At 54.6% G+C, this 18,729-nt stretch overlaps 2 protein-coding genes across 2 annotated transcripts; one reads left to right on the forward strand and one right to left on the reverse strand.

Moving 5' to 3' along the window:
- Positions 1-1,472: 1,472 nt before the first annotated feature.
- NCLIV_013180 (GM04207p, related) lies at positions 1,473-6,889 on the reverse strand (the record flags this gene model as incomplete). Its single annotated transcript, XM_003881509.1, has 6 exons — positions 1,473-2,797; positions 3,549-3,760; positions 4,636-4,931; positions 5,464-5,472; positions 6,001-6,130; positions 6,696-6,889. The coding sequence occupies 6 exons, from the start codon at positions 6,887-6,889 to the stop codon at positions 1,473-1,475; spliced, it is 2,166 nt and encodes a 721-aa protein (XP_003881558.1).
- Positions 6,890-8,857: 1,968 nt separating this feature from the next.
- Positions 8,858-12,114, forward strand: NCLIV_013190 (hypothetical protein; the record flags this gene model as incomplete). Its single annotated transcript, XM_003881510.1, has 6 exons — positions 8,858-9,034; positions 9,725-9,952; positions 10,321-10,476; positions 10,633-10,690; positions 11,402-11,472; positions 12,016-12,114. The coding sequence occupies 6 exons, from the start codon at positions 8,858-8,860 to the stop codon at positions 12,112-12,114; spliced, it is 789 nt and encodes a 262-aa protein (XP_003881559.1).
- Positions 12,115-18,729: the final 6,615 nt, after the last annotated feature.

An 18,729-nucleotide genomic window follows, 5' to 3' on the forward strand; every position in this document is an offset into this window, starting at 1 on the left:
CGTGTTTTGCAGCGTACATGTATTCATGATTTCGTGCACTGAACAAACGGAGCCTTGTTGGTGTAAGTTGGTACGTGACTGCCGTACACGTATGCGTGGTGTCGTTTGCTCAAGCGGACCGGGGCTTTCAGCGACAACCGGCGCAGTGTAAAAAACAACGCTCGCAAGGCCATGATTTGCACCCCCTACAGCGCTGGGTCGCGCAAGCGCCGCGAGGCTTCCGTCGCCGTGTGACACCGAGTTTTAGCGTATGCAGAAGCTACCTCGGTGTTGCAGTCATTTTATTCCACCGACGTGATTTTGAGTGTCTCGATTGCCGTCGACACCGATTCGCCGCTCCTCGTTGAGCACAGGAGGCGTTCTTGCTTGCAGGCGTATTCCGTATATGGATGGTCGGACAGTCCGGCCTGTTCCGCATTCACTTCCGTTCCTTTTCCTTTTGGGGGACTGCGTCAATGGTGTCTTTCTCTTCGCCAATGCAATTTCATTCTGCGGTCCATGGTGTCCTGATTCTGGTGGGTAAACGCGTACTGCGGTCGCTGCGGGGGTCCGTGACCAGGCAGTGGTTCCCATGTGCTCGAGTTCCTATTTTGCGTAAAAAGCCGATTCACGTCAGGAGATCTACAGGTTTGTGGCTGTTATTATTCTCTAAACACCCATTTATCGCGAGCGCTCGACCCACCTGGGCCCGCTCACATTGCACACTGGCATGTTTATTTTGGAACTGACTGACGTAGCACAGAGCACACACTATACACGCATTGGCGTGTGGTTTGCCTTCAGACTGCTGCCGTAGAGGGCTTCCCACCGCGCACGTCTTTGGACTACGGCCTGAAGATAGATAACCTGGACGACCGTATTCTGTACACGGGCGTTGCGCGCATCAAATTGCCGCTCCTCTTCGTATGTCTCGTCAACTCGAAGTTGCGGCAAGACACAACATATTCGCTTTTTTACATCGTAAGGCCGTCGCGGGTAGACGCGTGCCTGCCTTTTGTGGAGTGAGTTCTGCAGTCGCTGGCGACCCCAAAACACTTGCTGCCAAATGCTTAAGCAGCTTTCTGCTCAAATCCCGTCCGCATGGATACAAAACAAATCTCCCGTCCCGTACACGCAGGACAAACAATTTTCGTTCCCTCAGTCTGCAGCTCGGCAGTTCGAGCCGAGGGCATCCACAAGTAGAATACGCCTACGGCGTTGCTCTGAGGACAGAAGTACGATTTCGCTGTGTTCCTCTTGCCACTGGGTCCTCTTCGGAAAGAGGGCTGTATACGAGCCGTGTTCTCCAGCTCTGCTGGATGACCCCCTTGTTGGGTAAGAGAACTCTGTCATCGAGACAACTTGGCGACATATATCCACTCTTTTCCTCGAAGGCGCTCACGGCTTTTTCGTGCCGACAATCAAATCTCCACATCCTTCGGCGCCGGTGTTTTCTTTTTGCCGAAAACAGTCATCGCCTGCGGAACTGCGCCTCAGCCCTGTTCAGGCTGTGGTGCGACTCCCAGGAGCTCGTTGGCTATCCGAATGTGCGTCGATTCCGGCCTCGGACCGGGATCTGCAAATATCTCAGGAATCTGGTCTAAAGGAACATCCATAGCAATGGGAAGATTGCGTGAGATCCGAGCCACGTGCTGCTCCAGCGCACTGGGAAGCCGACCCCTGTTCATTTCTGTGAGATCTCGTCTTAATCGAGTATACTCGTCCGACTGAGGGTCCAAGCGCTCCAGGTTCTGCTCCATTTGCACCACCCCAGGCACATACGCTTCTCTCAATTGGTCAGCTTCACGTATGTGCTGTGGAACGTGGCTTCGTGCTTCATCCAGCCGTCCTTCACTCAGAAACCTCACTACCTCCTCCTGCGGTAACGCTTCTAGCCCTTCACGGTCAAGTTGTCTAGACAGAAGCTGTTCTGCGGTGATTAACCGCGTGGCACGCTTTTCGGCTTCCATCTGTCTTCTCGACAAAAATTTATAAACCTTCTCTAACGCTTCCTTCGTTTCCATGGCTTCACCGTAGTCCTGTGCGCGCTCGTGTCTCTCGAATGTCTGCGCTTCCTTCGCCTGGAACTCGATTGCTGCCTTCACCTGCTCCATCTCCTGACAAAGTTTACCCGCCAGCAAGAGAGCTGCGTTCCGCCGTCCAATGATATACTGGAGCGCCGACGCACGCTCCCTTTTCTCAACGAGTGTCGGTTCCTCGCGACTGCGTTTAAAACGGTACACGATCCAAAGGGCAAAGGCAGCTCCTATGAGGACACCAATGATACTGCGAATTCGCCTGCGCGGCGGTCGACTGGTGCTCCGTGTTCGTGTCTTTGATTGTTCAGACAACGTACCATTCAAGGCGCGTGTGCCTTGGAACCGATCCTGTGCGTCAGTTTCGTCGATGACTGCGTCTTCTGCGTCGCTGGATTCACCGGCGGCCTCTGTCACGACTACTGGAGTGAGGTTGCTCAGTCTTTCCAAGCTGGGCTCCCCATGCTTCTTCCTCTTTGAGCTTGCTTGAAGATTTTCTTTCCTAGCTTCTCGCTCGTGGGCTCGAGCGTGACCGCGCGTCTCCGCGTCTGTGGCTCCGGCGGGGCCAGATACGCGAGTCGCCTGTTCCTCTCCGGTCTTCTTTGCTCCGGTATCTTCAAGTACTTCTGGCGTACTGCGGGCCTTTTCTCCGACACCCGGGGTCTTCCTTGCAGCGGGACCGGATGCCTGCGGCCTGTCGTTCTGCAAACGAGGAAAACCTTCCCGGTGGTTGGGATCCGGATCCGCCTTGCGCTCCCGCACAACCCCTCCATGCACACAAACTAGAACAGCCAGAATAGACACAACGGAACACACAGAAAAGTGCATTTTGTGCTGGAACATGCTCGGAGAGAGGGACATGGTAAGCATTCCGACTCGAAGAGTTCGGCGTTAGTAATTGCAGTGAGGCGACAAAAACCCTGGAGGACCGCGGCTATGGCGCCGACCGAGGAACACACCCTGAGAGTCAACTGGGTCAGTCCAAGGAGCAGATCTCCTGTTTTATGACATCAGGCATGGAGCAGCCCTGCAATACCGACGTTTAGAAGTACCTCGACGATACCCCGCTGCAGCAGACGTTCCGCTTTCCACAAATTTTGTCGAGAACGGCTGTGCCGCGCCGGTGATCTCTCACATCGTCCACTTTTCGACCCAGTTTTGTTCTCGCTAGGACCCATCGTCGCTGCCAGTCCTCATTGGTTAGGGACTGCATGGATGGCGACTTCTAACAAGACATCGAGGGCCGTTGAAACAGCGAAAACCTGGAGGGTAGAACTATGCGTCTCGTAAAGAACCATGGGCATGTTCGGTGTTTGCGACGCCCCTTTATTAACCGCATGAGGAAAGCGCACGTCCGCGCGTGTGGCGATGGCAGAAGAGCCAGAGAGACGAGTTTTGACACACGCGCCCAGCGCAAAACAAGGAAGTTGTTTCGCAGCGTAGACACGAAAGATGCAAGGTGGATCCTCTCCGTCGGCTTAGCCACGTGTCAGCGAACCTCCCCAGCAACGAAGGAGGACCAGCGCAACACACCGCTCGAGACAGGTCCTGCGATGATGATCGACTTTCTGGTCTTGGTTTGCCACACGCAAATGCGGCCGCTGCAGCCAGTGGTTGCCCGGCGGCTCTCCGGTGAATTGCCACGTTCGTTAGGCTGTCGCGGAGGCCTTTTCACTGTGGCAATGCGACACTTCGTGGATCCTAGAAGCAATTCCAAACAGAAAAAGGGAGGACGCGGAGACGCACTGCCGGAAGAGACCCGAGGAGGTCGCGCCGGTTGCAGCCAGTCGCTTGAATGCGCCACCATTCCGTTGTGGACGAAAACGGAACAAATTGCACAGAGAGTGCATCAAATGGTGTGGGGCGTTAGAGGATTTGCGAAATCTGAAAGACGGGAAGTCTACTCCTTCACCACTAGAAGACGACGGGAAAACTCGGAAAATGCATAGCAACTCCATAATGCGTCTGTGTGTCCTGAGCGACGGGTTTCTTGCTTTCCCTCACATTTCCTCTCTCGTCAGACACGAGACCACTCCCAGCACAGTCGCACATTCAGGCAGGACCTTCCGTCCAAATACAGTCTTCGTTGCTCTCCCGCGCACTGACTACCACTTTTTAGAGTCAACTGATTAGAGACGGAACCGACAAGAGGCAAATCTAGCGAACGCTCTGTCTCCTAACGACTGCACGGCCTGGCTTCTATCGCGCACGCCCATGTTGTCGGGTGTTTGCTTGCTCCTCGTCGAGGGGATCTGTATCCTGCGGCAAAAAGTGCCTCGCGTCAGTCCCCATTTCCCTGGTACGCGGTCGCATCGGTGGATTCGCCACCCTAGGCGGACTGCTCGACCGCGGGTGTGCAAGACAAAGGCTCGGTGGGAGAACAGGTCTGAGGACCGCTCGAAACGGGATCGTTTTTGACCCAACACGCCTTCCTGCGTCTACGCCTTCGCGGGCTTCCGATTCTTATTCTGTGGCGTTCAGAAGCGGTGCTAAGAGATCACAAAAGACGCAACTCGAGTTGGCGGTAAAAGCGACACCTTGGAGGAAACCACGCGCTTAGTGCAAAACGAAAACAGTACGATCGCCGGTCGGCTCCCTGCTGGCTGGGCATGCGACTTACTCCCCCGAGTTCTCGAGACTCGGAGGCACTTGCAGCGGAAAGTTGAACCCTCGGCGCTGTTCGTCCTGGAAAAGCTCAAAGGAGAACTCGCGAGGCTTCAAATTGAAGTCCAAGACCCATCTCGACAGATTGGGATCGGAATAGAAGAGAAGCAGAAGGCTGAGCACGTGGCCAGCCTCTTCCTTCGAGAGACACTCGCCCCTCAGAATGTCGCCCTGGATCAAAGTGAGATTCTTCTCTTCCCCTAACTCGTCGAAAAACGTGACCACGAGAAAGGGCGAGGGTCGGTCTGGATTCTGCGAATGCAAGAACAAAACCTCAGATGGAAGACGTGAACTAAAGCACTAGACGAAAGAGGGGGGACCGAACAGGCGAAAGAAGGCACAAGAATACGGACGCGGGACTCCCGAACAGGAGAGGGAAAAGAAGGAAGAAAACCAGTGAGGAGACAGATGATACAACAGAACGAAGATAACGGACAAAATTGATGAACAGCACAACGCGTTATGGCGAGGGAACTGGCAAGCAACGCGAACGACAAACGCATGAGACACGATAAACGCGCACCGAGGGAAAGAGCGGAAAGAGACGGGAGTGGCGAAGGCGTCGAAAGAACGAAGAAGAGGAGCTGTGAGACGATTCGATCCCCACGACGTGCACAGAACAGACCATGGCGAGAAGACACCGAGAGAGAAAGCGCGGTGCGGCCAGCTTCAACACAGGAAGCGAGGCGCCCTGTCTTGGATCAGAAAAGTAAAATGGATGGACGGAATAAGGGCGATTAAATGAAGCAGTGTGCTCCAACGCTCGCGTACGTCTCTAACATACCTTGTACAACTGTGCGGAACGTAACACACCGCCAAGCAAAGAACTCGGAAGTCTGTTCCAACTCCTCGTGGGACACACGTGTGAGAAACCGACAGAACCTTTCTCCCGGTCAACAAATCTACATGGGAACGCCTCGTGAGCAGACTGGAGATGCATTTCTCCATCGCCACGCTGTTTGCTCGCCACATGCAGCCTTCCTTGTGTATCTCCACTCAGGTGTCTCTCTATCGATCCAGAATGCGTACTCTTCACAGATCTGTACGTTTCTCGATCTATGCTTACGTGTGCTTAAATGTACATACATACATACATACATACATACATACATACATACATACATATATTCATACATATATTCATACATATATTCATACATATATTCATACATATATATGTATATATATGCATATATGTATTTGCGTACATCAAATGGATGTTTGTATGCTGCGGATAGAAGCAATCATTTGCCCGCGTACAGCTGCTCAAGGACTCCCTGATAGAGACCAAAGATTTATGGGCGCCTTTTGTTTTGTTCACCTGAGTGTACTCGTGAAGCGACGTGATGAGGCAGGTGCGCGAGCCTTGGAACTGAATGAAAAACGTCTCAAACGAAGCGCCGCCTTCACCTCGGGGAAGAGGCACAACAAAGTGAGGGGCGACTTGCGCGCTGCGCAGAAAAAGAGGCAACACCAGCCGGCCTGCTCTTCGCATCCCCGTTCTCGCTTCTTTGTCCTTCCCCCCTCCTTCCTCCCTCAACCTCTCTTCCGCGGTGTTCTCTCCTGAGGTGGAGGCCGTCCTGCCGCATCTTCCCTCTCTTGTCTGGTGAGCGTCCATCTCGTTATCCGCCTCCCTCTCCCTCCTTTCGCCTGTCCTCGTCGCCTGTCCTCGTCTTCTCTTCTCTCTCCAGTCGCCCTTGTCCCCTGTCTTGCTTTGACTCTTTCTCTCCCTTTTCCCCTTTCTCTTTGTCCTCCGCCGCTCTCTTCTTTCTCCCGTCTGCCGCTGCCACCCTCCTCTCTCCTTATCTTTTATCTGCGCGCTCTCTCGCTCTCTCTCTCTCTCGCTGTCACCCGTAACTCTGTGCCCGCCCTGGTCTCTGCTTCTCCATCCTGCGCTTCCGTTCCCTTCGTTCCCTTTCTCCTCTTCCCTTTTCTTCTCTTCTCTTTTCCTCCCTTCTCTTTCCCTTCCTTCCGCCTCTTTTCCCGTCTTTTCCCTGTTCTTTCCTTTCCGCTCACGTGGATGCCAAGCGTTCAAACGCATCGTGTCCCGTGCTGGCTGCGACGCTGAGTGTCTTGGTGCGGAAATGCTCGGCCCAAATCTTTGCAACTTCTTCTCGGCTTTTCAGACGCAACAAGGGAAGCTTCACGACGTCGCTCAGCTTCTTCGGGGACGGGTAAGATATGCAGAAGTGTCGGCGCGGGGAGTACATACACCCGAGAGCGGTGCGCAGTTCAGCGCCGCGGTCTGCGACGAGTCGTCGGAGGCTCCTCGCCAAGCCGCTGGATGCGCTCGGAGACGAAACGCGACACGAAGCGGCAGTTGAAAAACGCGAAAAGGGCCGAGAGGAATCGGAAGAAGCCGCCTGAGACGGACGAGACGCATACGAGGCCCGCACCGAGCGAACGGGTACGGACGAACAAGTGGAGAACGAGAGAAGCCCAGAGGCACAAGAGGCAGAAACGGGGACGGACGACAAAAAATCTCCCTGCGGATTCGGGAAAACGGAGGAGCGCCGAGACATCAGCACCTTGCGCTTTGCGGGCGAGACCACAGCCTGGCATCGAAACAGCGCGTTCGCCCTCTCCATCCTATCCGAGTGTACAGACAGAGGGATACAAAATGGGAGACAAATTAGAGACACACAGAGAGAAGAAGAGCCGTTTACCCGTGGTTTTGCTTTTTCCACAGGCGAGGCCGATAGGAAATACGGGCGCGCGTAGCGAGCGACGCGGCATCGAGGCCAGAGGAAAGCGGGTATTTTCGGGCGAAAAGGCTGCACGAAGGCCAGAGAGTCGAGAGACGCGAGAAACTGGAAACTGCAAAAGAAGCGGAGGCGACCGAGCTCTGGCTTTTTTGACAGCAAGAGACAGAAAAGGGGAGCGGAAGGCCTTTCCACAGAGACAGGGCGACAGGCCACGGAGACAGGCAGGTCCCGATCCGCCTGCGCGTCAAAAGGGAGAAGATGTGAATTGCCGTTCAGACTGTTGCAACAGAGACTTGCCTTTTCCCCTCGCACCCTTTTCAGCGGAAACATACAGCTATCTGCTCATTCCGAAGCCGCCGTAGTGCTCTGAAGGAGAGAGACAATCATGTTTCCCTGGCGAATCGTCAATGCATCTCTCTCGACAACGCATGCACAGAGAGCGCTGCATGCATATGCGAGCTCAGTGGAGGTTAAGCCACAGCAACACGCGGCAATTTGCAAAAGACACGAAACGTCCCTTGAGCGGAAAACGTTGTTTGTCGTCTTGAGCGTGTGTCTTACCTTTTGAACGAGAGCGAGACAGCCGGAGTTGGAGGCTTCACCGGTTCCCTCTCTTGACTCCATCTTCCAGAGATCCTCTTCTCTGAACCGTTCCGTTTCCCTGCCCGTCGTTCGGCGTTTCCTCTGTCTCTCTCGCGCCCCGTTTTGTCTCGCTGTTTTGCTTCGTCGTGACTCGTTCGGTTCTTGTTCCTCTCCTTTGCTTTCCTCTCTCTTTTTCCCTTGCTCTCCTCTCGCTCCTCGCTCTCTCGCGTCGCTCTGCCTGCACACTTGTTTCCGTCCGGTTCGCTCCCGCCGTCTCGGCTTCTCGCCTTCTCGCCTTGCCGTGCGGCTGGTCCGCCCACCTGCGCTCTCTGCGCCTTTCCGCCACTCGGTCTCACGCTCGCCTTCTTTGTGGTTTTTCTTCTTCGTCTTTGCTCGAATCGCCGAAAATCCCAACTTAAAAGACGCGAGTTCTTTTCCTCGCGAAGCAGAAGCGCACGCGAGGACAAGGACCGGGAGCAGAGAGGCCGGGCGGAAAGACTGTGGAAAGAGGGGCGGAGACGGTCTCTGATTCGTGCCTTTCAGAGAGAAACCGAGGCGTTACTCGTTTCTCTTCAAGATGAGGGGAGTTTTGTCTTCGTTCACCCTTCTTTCGAGTTCCACCTGGCCTCGCCCGGTACCTTTTTGCCGATCGTAGCGCGCGAAGACACCCAAATCTCCTCTCTTCCGACCCTCTTCTCTGCCGTTCTTCTCTTTTTCTTCTTCTCGTCTTGTTCTCTCCCTGTCCACTTCTTGTTCTCCTCGACCTGTCTTCTCCCCTTGTCTGTCTCTCGTGCGTCTGTCTCCCGTTTTAAAGTCTGCTCCATCTTGCCGCTGCGGTCCCCCAAGTCTGTGCGTTCGTCGAAGGATTCGCGTTTCAAAACCCGAGGGAGAATGTCGTTGAACTTGCAGGAGCGGCAGGGCACCGCCCTCCAGGCGATGCTCGCCTTGGCTCCGCATCGGCCGAATTCTTTTTCGCAAACCGACGGGTCTCTCCCCCAAGCCTCCACCGCGTGGAAAATTCTCATTTTCGACCACGTCGCAAAAGACATCCTCGCCCCCCTTATGACGGTGAGAAAGCGGAAAAAAGGAAAACGACACGCACACACGCACGCAGCAGAACGCGTGGGGAAACACGAGACGTGAAAAGGAGAGAGGATATAACGAGAGAAGGGATCGAAGATGATGCAGAGCACCACAGACGGACGGAGAACGTCGAAGAAGGCAAGAGACAGGGAGACCAAGAGAGAACTCAGGTCTCCGTTTCTGTTTCTTCCGTTTCCAGTTTTTTTGCTCGCCTTTGGCTTCCGTCCGTTCCGGTCGTCTCTTTGTGCCTCGGCTTCGTCTTCGTTCTAGACTTTCTGGGGTGATCTCCTTCCTCTCCCAACGTTTTCTCACTCTTCCACTGTTCGTCTCTCTGTCCCGACCGCGTTGCGGGCTCCTTCCTCTTCAGACCTTCCTTCCTCTTCCTTGGTCCTCTCCCTTCTTCCCTGCGTACTCGTCCTCTCTCTCCCTCTAGCCTTCCTTCTCCCAGCTGAGATTTCGCGCAGGAGCCGTTGTCGCGTCTTTCCTCTTGCTGCTGGTGCGGTGTCTTCTGGAGAGCCGCCTCGCGAGAGTGCTTGTCGGCATCGGTGCACAGTCCCGTTTTTAAAAACAGTTCCCTTCAGGAGAGACTGCCTCTGCACTATCCCTTGTGTTCACACTGGAAACCCAAACCGAGTCGCGACATCCAGGACTCGATCCTGAAAACGCTCTTTGCAGGTGGGCATGCTGCGACGCCAAGGGGTAACTTTGCATCTGCCGCTCGCTTCCCGTCGGTCGCCTGTCCACGAAGCTCCAGCTGTTTACCTCCTGTCGCCGACCGAGGAAAACGTGCAGCTTTTGCTGGAGGAACTCCAGCAGAAACTCTACGCGTTCTACTTCTTCAACTTCACAGATCGGCTTTCCGAAGATCTCATGCAGCTTCTCGCTCGCGGAGCCGTCGAGGCGGTACAGACGCTCTGCGCCGACACTCGTGCCAGGCCGAATCTTTGTCTCTTACGCATCGACATGCTTTGCTTTCATACACAACAACACACACACCATGAATATGTATATATATGAATATGTATATATGGATATATATGAATATATATCTCTATATGTATATACGAATATATAGGAATATATATGAATATATATATATATGAATACGTATATATATGAACATATATAGATATATATATATCATGTATACAAACATAGATGTACATGTGCATGTGTCGGTTTCTGTATTGGTTGAGCCGTTGTGCGTGTTCGCGCTATTGTCCATCTTTGGTTCCTGTGTTGTTCTTTGCATTTTCGTTTTGCCGCTTCAGGGAATGGAGACGCAAGTTGTGTCGGTTGTGGATCGCTACGTGGACTACGTGTGTTTGTCTCCCTTTGAGTTTTCGCTGAACAAACCTGGAATTTACTCGATTCTAAACGGGCGCTCGTCAGACGCTCAGGCAAGCGGCGAGAAAACCGAAAAGGCAGTACGAGAACGAAAAGTGAAAAACAGACCAGGAGAAGGAGAAAAAGGGGAGGAGAGCCGCCTGAGGCTGACGTGAGGTATGGAAGAGAAGACGCACCCATTTCTTGATTCTTCACGTCTCGTTCGATTTTCCTTTTTGCTCTGTCTCTTCCCACAGATCGAGGAGGCTGTGGCTGTTGCCGTGAACGGCCTATTCTGCGTTATCGCCACATTTGGTAGGTTTCTTTCTTTCTTTCTCTCTCAGTCTCCCCTTTCTCTGTTTGCCTTTCCGAGGGAAGTCGAAACGTGAAATGCGGACAAGAATGCATGCCCGAAAGCTCGTCTCGCAAGGCGTCCCAGGTTCTTGAGAAAAACGAAGCACAAGCGGCGACAGCGAAAGGCGCTCGACAAGAGCAGCGGGAGCGCGTAAAGGAGAAAAACTACGAGAAGGGAAGAAAAACGGAAGGCGCGATCTGTCTCTGCACTTCTCGCTCGAAGCTCCGGTGTTTTTGTTTCATGAAGAGCACAATAGAACCTGGATACCCTTTCGTAGAAACCTTTTGAGTTTTTGAGGTCTCTCCCTTAGAAAAGACTCAAACACTCTCAAAGACGGATAGCGCATTCTAGTGGTGGTGCCCGAAACACATCCATGCGCAAAGCTCTCGCTGCAAACGTGTTTTCCTTCAATGTGCAAGTCAGATGATATATGCATAAATATGTATATACATACATATATATACATATATATATATACATATATACATTTGATCATGCATAATCATGCATAGCCTGAAGATCAAATGTGCGTGTGTGGATGTGCGTGTCTTCTTTGCGTGCGTTTCTGGATACCAGACGAGTCTGGATTTTCGCTGTAAGTTTTCTGAATCTGTCCCTGAAGGTGATGAAGATTCGCCGTTTTTTCTTCCCCCTCGCTTTTCCTTTCCCAGGCGTCGTTCCGCTGATTCGCTGCCCCGCGTCGCCGTCTTCGCCCGCTCGCAACGTCGCCATGAAACTTCAGGTCGGTCGTGCTCGCGTCCGCGCATGCAGTTGGCGAACTCTTTCTCGAAACGCTTCTGTGCATGCGTTGGTGGCGACGCACCGCGGGCTCCTCTCTGTTTGGCCGTATCGGCTTTTCGCTCTGGCAGAGACGAACTTTATGTCGCAGTGTGGTCTCGCATCTCACCCTCCGTTTTCAGCCTACACAATTGGGGGTTTAAATCTTGGGGACTCGGATTGAATGCTTGGAGAGGTCTTGCGGGGAACTCGAGGGGTGCGTAGCTGCGTGCAAGAGTGTGTGGATGCTGTCTCCAACAAAGACACTCGCGGTTCAAGACCGTTGCGCTCCCTCTTTATTTCCCGTAAAGGCGAGAGAGAGAGGGAACGTTTTGCTCTACGAGAAAGCCTGCGAATCTCCTGAAAACGAGACGCTAAACGTTTCCCTCCTCCCTTCCGCGACTCGGCTGTCTCTACACCGCATTTGACTCCGGAGGCTCGGCGGCAGTCAACCTTCGACGGCCGCCAAGTGTTTCGTTTTCCCTCGCGACTACTTGTCTGTTTGCAGGAGAGAGTCGCCACTCTCCCTCATCATGTCCAAACGCAGATCTTTGGGCATGCGTCTTCCTCGCTGCATCGCCCGCTGCTGATTCTCCTGGTAGGCTGAAGAAGTCTGTTCGACTTTCCTGTCTCGTCGGAGGGAGGAAACGTGCATCCAGGTGCCTGCGTTTACTCCTTTCTCGACTTTGGCTCTCTGCGGTTTAATCCTAAAACCGCTTCTGTTTAGTTCTTTCTGTCTCGTGCGATTCGCGGATTCATGGCCCACCCTGCTCCCTCTCTTTGCAGGACAGAGATGTAGACCTCGCCGTCATGGTGCGTCACCCCTGGCTGTACCAGCCTCTCTTCCACGACGTGCTCGGGTTGAGGTAGGCAACAGACGTTTCGAGAGGAAACATGAGCAGGTTCTCGCTGTTAACGGGGGTTGTCGCTCTTCCGGATTTCTCCGCGTGATCGCGTTTCTTGTTCCGCCACGTGCTGACGCTGCAGTCTCCGGCGGATGTGTCTCTTGGGCGCCTGCGATCTGAGTTTCTCGGCCTTCTTCTGTTTCCATTCCCTTCCGCGTTCTCTCGGTCCGCTCCCAAATCCGGTCTTCCCGTTTTTGCGTCGGCTTCCGGCTCTCCCCGCCCTGGTACTCCTCCGTTTTCGGAGTTCCGGCCGGTTGGCGTTGCCTTCGCAGTGTGCCGCACTCTCTCGTGTCTGTCTTGAGTGGCCGCGGCCTCTGCAGACTGAGCGCCTCTGATGTTTCCATTTTCCAACGTGCATGCGCCTGCCTCTCTCTCTCCAGGTTGAACAGGGTGACAGTGCCCGTCGACGCAAAGGAGTCAGTCGCTGGCCCCCAGCCTCCGCGAGTTAAGACCTTCGACTTGGAGGCGTAAGCGAGAAGGACACGCGGCGGCTTGAAGAAAAACGGGTTTCCCTCCGTCCTGTCCTCAGAAGCAAGACTGGAGAGGACCAAAGTGAACCCGGGACATTGCGCTTTGTCGAGGAACGCCTCTACACAGGTTTCGTCGCTTCCGCGGGTGCACTGAAAGGCCAGCTTTTCCCCCGCGCGTTTCTACCCTTCTTCAATCGCTCCGTCCTTTTCGCCTGCACGTGTCTTCCCCGTGTTTCTTGTGCATTTGTGCGAACGCGTTTTCTCTCGTTCTCAAATGGTTTGTCTCTTCTTTTTTAGGCGCGACCAGTTCTGGCAGGAACACTCCGGCTCGCCGTTCCCCGACGCTGCTCTGGCCGTCAGCGACAGCCTCGCCGCCTACAACGCAAAGCTCCAGGAAATCAATGCGCAACAGGCTGCGGTCAACGCAGGCCCCGACGGCTTCGACGCGTCAGGTAGAAGAAAGAAAGACGAACATTCCAAAAAGAAATCCACAGGCTGAAGGACCGTCTCGGCTAGGCGCGTGCCCTGCATTCTTTCACTCTCTCCTCTTTGCCTCCTGTGGCGCTTCTTTTTGGACGTGTCCTCTTTGTGCGCGGGGGTGTCTCGGAGTTCCCATTCGACTTCCTCTCACAGCTGGCCACGTGCGCGTCGAGGAATCGCAGTGTCTCGCTTTTCTTCCGCGGTGCTGCTGTCCTCTCCGGACCTGTTTCGTCGCGTCTTTCCACATTCGACTTCCCACCCTCGCCCCTCTTGTCTTCGTCCCGTTTCTCGGCATTCCCTCCTCTCCCTCTTATGCTCATTCTTGTCTTCTGTCATTCTCCTGCGCTTTTTCCTCCACGTTCTGCTCCGCTTTCTCCTAGCTCTTCTCTTCTTACTGTCTCCTTTTCTTTGGCGTTGCGGTCGTCGCGCACTGCGGGTGACCCTGGTTGAGATCTGGATTGCCTGTATCTCTCTTTTCGCTTTCCGCGCTCGACTGCGTCTAGCTCCACGCATTGCGACAAGAAAGCGATTTGCATCTCACACTTGCGAGGGAATAGAAACGGGCTGCTGTCTCGGCGCGCGTCTGCCCTCAGGGTCGGCACAGGGGATTTTGACGGCAGTCAGCGCCTTGCCGGGTTTAACCGAGAAGAAACGGTCGTTGGATACTCACACCAGCCTGGCGACGGCGCTCGTCGAACAAATCAAGGCTCGCGGTCTCGACAGCTTCTTCGAGGCCGAGCAGAATTTCGACACAGACAGAGACGCCGACGCCGTCGCAAGTGCGAAAAAGATGATCGCGCGAAGCTCACCAGGCACAGCGGTCGACAAACTCCGCCTCCTCCTCGCGCTCTTCCTCAGTCGACGTAGGCGAGAAGCAAAAAGGAGACAGAGGCGGGAGAACAGACAGAGGACGAGAAGAAAAGGAGAGAGGGGTTCCTGACACAAAACCAAAAACAGGAAGAGGCGCAGAAAAGGAGACCATCGCGGAAGTGTCTCGTGAAGGAGGAAGAAGAAAGCAGCTGGAGCGGCGGAGGGCGGTGTGTGCTGGTTTCGCAGGTTTTGAGTGGGACGCCCGTTTCGTTTTTTAAGTGCCTGGCTTCTTGCACAGAGACAGGAAAAGAGGTTTTCCATGCGGTCCGTGAGAAAAATCCACCGGCACAGAACAGGCGCCTGTCAGCCTCCCTGCCGCCTGTTTTGTTTTTTCTTCTCCGTTGAGGTGCGCGCTAACTTTCCGTGTCGGGCGGGGTTGTTTCTCAGCTTCCTGGCCGCCTCAGCAAATTCAGCAGCTCGAAGAGATGCTCCGAGAGGAGACTGAAGGAGTCTCCACAGCCGCCCTCGACTTTCTCCGAATGCAGCAGGTGAGGGGGAGAGAGAAAGCAAGCGAGCGAGGGAGACAGGGCGGAGAGCGGAAAGTCGAGAGAGACAGACAGCGGAGAGACGGGGAGAGCGACGCAGGCGTGCAACTGCCGCACAACAGACAGGCGAGGGAGAAGAACTAGGAAGAGAGATGGAGACGTTGACAGCGCAAGGTCGCGACGTACGCGAGAGCACACGGAGAGAGAGGCATCGCATGTGTGTCGCGCTTCCTCTGTCCTTCGCTCTTCATCTTTCGACTGTGCGCGTCGATGATTTGCTTTTCTTCGCAGAGCTTCCGGACGCTTCAGACCGCCACCCTCTCCTCGGCGAGCATGGGCACAGGTCCAGGAGGCACGGTGGGCGTCGGCGCCGGCGGTGCGGGCTCGGCGGCGCAAGCAGCTGTGGCGACTCTCGGAACCAAATTCTTCGACAAAGGCCGGGGCCTTCTCCAGGTAAATCTGGCGGAGAGACACTGGAAACGGAGCGAAACCCCTCGCAGCCAAAGAGAAAACCCAGCGCCTCGATACGCTCGCATTTCCACGGTCACACACTCACCTACCTATACATATATATATATATATATATATATATGTGTATGTCTGGACGTGCGCGTATGTAAATGGCTGCGGTTGTGAGTGTGAATGTGTCTGTAAGCGTGTACACATCTGTCTGTGTCTGTATATGTGTAGATGTTTATAAACATGTATAAGCAAGCGTGACGTCTTTCTGTTTCAGGTGTGACGGAGAGAACCGTGCACTGTGTTAGCACGCGAGGGGAAAAGTGCCGGATCTCCCTTTCGGTGCGAGTGTTTCGTTTTTTCCTCGTCTGTGTCGGTTGCCTCGGCAGATACGGAATGCGCGGCGTGGTGGATGCGCGAATCGTGGTGAAGGGTGGAGGAGAGCAGACTGGGCATCACTCGGGCGTCCACGGCGGGGCCGTGGCTGAGCCGCTCCAGGAGCTCCTGCAGGCGGTTTCGAGCCTCACGGACGTTCGCAGGGGGCGTGTGCGCGTGCCGCACTTCTACGACGGAGTTTTGCCTCTCCCCGACGAGGCGAAGTGTCTTCGCTTATGAAAATTCCCGTTGACGCCGCGGCCTATGGAGCGTCGGTCAAGTATGCCGGCCTCCGGAGCCGCGACGGGCCCACGCCTCTGCGGAAGAGGTGAGAGAAGACTCTAGACAGCTGCGCGGTCGGTATCTCGAACGTGGGTCGCGATCTCTCCCTAGAGAGCTGAGAGGCGCGTTTTTCTCGCTTCGACGCCCGTCGCCATGTGGCGGTTCGGCCCTTTGTTCCGCTTCCATGCGTCTTCGAACTGCGTGCTCTGGGTCTGCTTTGCCGTTCGCTTCTTCCGCCGCCTTCTCTCTGTCTTGTCCCGCTCTGTCCTTGCTCGACTCTTCCTCTTTTTCCTGTTCTTTCAGCGCCTGCGCGCGCGCCGCTCTCACGCTCTGACTTCCACCGTGTCTCCGTTTTCTCTTTTCAGGTGGCTAGAGCCGTGTTTGTCTGTCGTGAACATCTCGTCTTCGGCGCAGTGTTTGGCCGACGGCGCAGCGGCCGTTCTGCCTGCCTCGTCTCTGGCGGAGTGGACAGGCAAGGCCGAGCCCTCACTGCATGCACGCTGTGACCACGCCCACCCCGTCGCCCGAGACGGCAGCGTTGCGCCTTCGGCGGGCGGCAACTTCCGCATCATTCCCTCCGCAGCCTTTTGCAACCTTTGCATTCGCCTGGTCCCGTCGCAAAACCCAGTCGCGGTCTTTCTGGCCCTGAAGCGCTACGTCGAGGCGCTCTTCCGAGACATGCAGTCGGAGCACCAGGTGTACGTACACCTGGTGGGCCACGGCCAAGGTTGGAAAACGAACAGACAAAGCCACAGCGCGAAAGAGCTCTTCTCGGCGGCTCACCAGGCCATTCAAGAGGTAGGAAGCAACCAGAAAACCCGTGTGGGGGCGGCTCGTTCTTTCGGCGGCGTTGCTTCTCCGTCTCTCGAGGTCGCGCGTTTCTCACGGCGAGAAGCCGCGCCCTGCGCCCCGAGGAGCGACTGGACGTTTCCAGCATTGCCCTTTCAAAAAGAGACGCTTAGGCCCTGGCCGTCGTGTGGGGCGAGTGTGCGCTGCGTCCCCCTTTTGTGAAGGCTCGTCTGGTCGGGTTTGTGTTCCTCGTTTTGCTGGCTGGTCGTTTGGCGCCTCACGGTGTTCCTCTTGCCGCCCGTAAATCCGCGTGTGTCTCTACACTTCATTTCCCACTCCGTTTTCGAGGCGAATGCGCCGCCCGGGGGCAGTCCCCTCTTCGAAAGGCGTCCTGATCGCGTGTTCCTGCTCTCTGCGCGGGTCTCTGCCGCCGCTGTACGTCTCGTTCTTTTGTGCGTCTCCGTTCTCGCAGTCCTGCCTCGTCGCTCTCGTGGGGTGCACTTTCCCCTTTTCATCGCGCCCCACTGTCTTCCCGCGGGGTTCCGCAGAAGCGTCTCCGTTGTTGATGGTCCCCGCTGTCAGCCGCGTTCGTGCGTCGTTTGCTTTCACTCTTTTTCCTGGGGGCTTTCCTCTCTTTTCCCAGATTTGGGGCGTGGAGCCTCTTCACATTCTCGAAGGCGGTTCAATGCCGGTGATCAAAGTCTTGACGGATCTTCTGATTCGGCACAGCGCCGTCTTGCGCTGCGCTTCCACGGCGTGCGCGATCACTCCCAGTCTCCGGTCTTCCGGCTCTTCCTCCTTCGTGGGCGCCGACCAGGAGAGACACCCAAGCGAGCCGACTCTCGAAAAAACGTCGAGCAACCCGGGGAACGAGGGACAGAAGGAGACCGACGGAAAAGGCGAGAAGGCCGCGAACTTGGACGACGTCGTCGCCATTCAGATTCCCCTGGGGCAGGCCAGCGACAATGCGCACTTGCCCAACGAACGAATTCGCGTGATCAACCTCTATCGGGTAAAAGACACAGGCAAAGGCGTACACACTGCACATCAAGCGTATGCAAGATACATGCAACAATGCATATTTTCACGAGACGCATAGAACATTTGCAGCGATATATATATATATATATATATATATGTTTATCTGTAGAGGGATGTGTATATGTATTAGGCATGTATGCATGTATTGGTTTATGTGTGTCTATTGGGAGAACTCAGATATGGGCGGTGATACATTGGTCTACTAGAGGCATATTACAGATAGGGAGCCGCTCGCCGACGAATATTTTTTGTCATGATATATATGCGCAAAAGTTGTAGGCAGAGCAAGAGGGCGTTTTAGATGTGTCGATGAAGAGAACTGCACACTCGTATGGACATGAGAGGGGAATTCTCGTTGATCTGTCGCATGTCAGCAGTGGATCATTGATGTAATCTGCGTATTTTGTGAGAGATTTTGTTTCTTTATTCTCAGGGTGCGAAGGTTTTGGAAAGAACGCTGGATCTTCTGGCTCAACTGCATCGGAGACAGTCGTTTTGACGCGGCAGTTTCTCGCCGGCTGTCTCTCTCTTTCCTTCTCCCACTTGTTTCCTGTCGTTGTCGGTGCCGAGGAGGAAGAGAGATTCACTGTAACGACGAACGTTGTTTTCGAAGGGTTCGCCTGCTGTGAGCAGAGAAGCGAGAAAAAAGAGGAGAGAAGTCTCACAAGAGGATACAAGATGGAGAGCGGGGGAAGAAGGGAGACACACGACGTGCGCGTCTGTGTCTGAGCCGAGCAGGGACGGGCAGAGAGGGGAAGGGTGACACGAGAGATGATGAAGCATATCCCACAATACCAAGATCATATCACAATGTACACACTTCACTTGAATCGGATAGTATAGGTAAATATGCGCGAGTGCGTATTTTATGGATGTACAGACTTTATCAAGTGATGCACATGTAGGTGTCGAGATGATGCAGAAATAGTGTTGCTTGTGCGTTATGTATATGGCAATTCTTTTTTGAATAGAACGTAGGCTACTCAGCTCTGCTAGATAGCCCAAAATGAACTTGTGAAGAGTTGTGTCAGTTCCAAATCGCTTACCGTCGGAAGCGGCTCTGACG

The sequence above is a fragment of the Neospora caninum genome, chromosome V, assembly GCF_000208865.1.
Source record: "Neospora caninum Liverpool complete genome, chromosome V".
Classification (NCBI taxonomy): domain Eukaryota; phylum Apicomplexa; class Conoidasida; order Eucoccidiorida; family Sarcocystidae; genus Neospora; species Neospora caninum.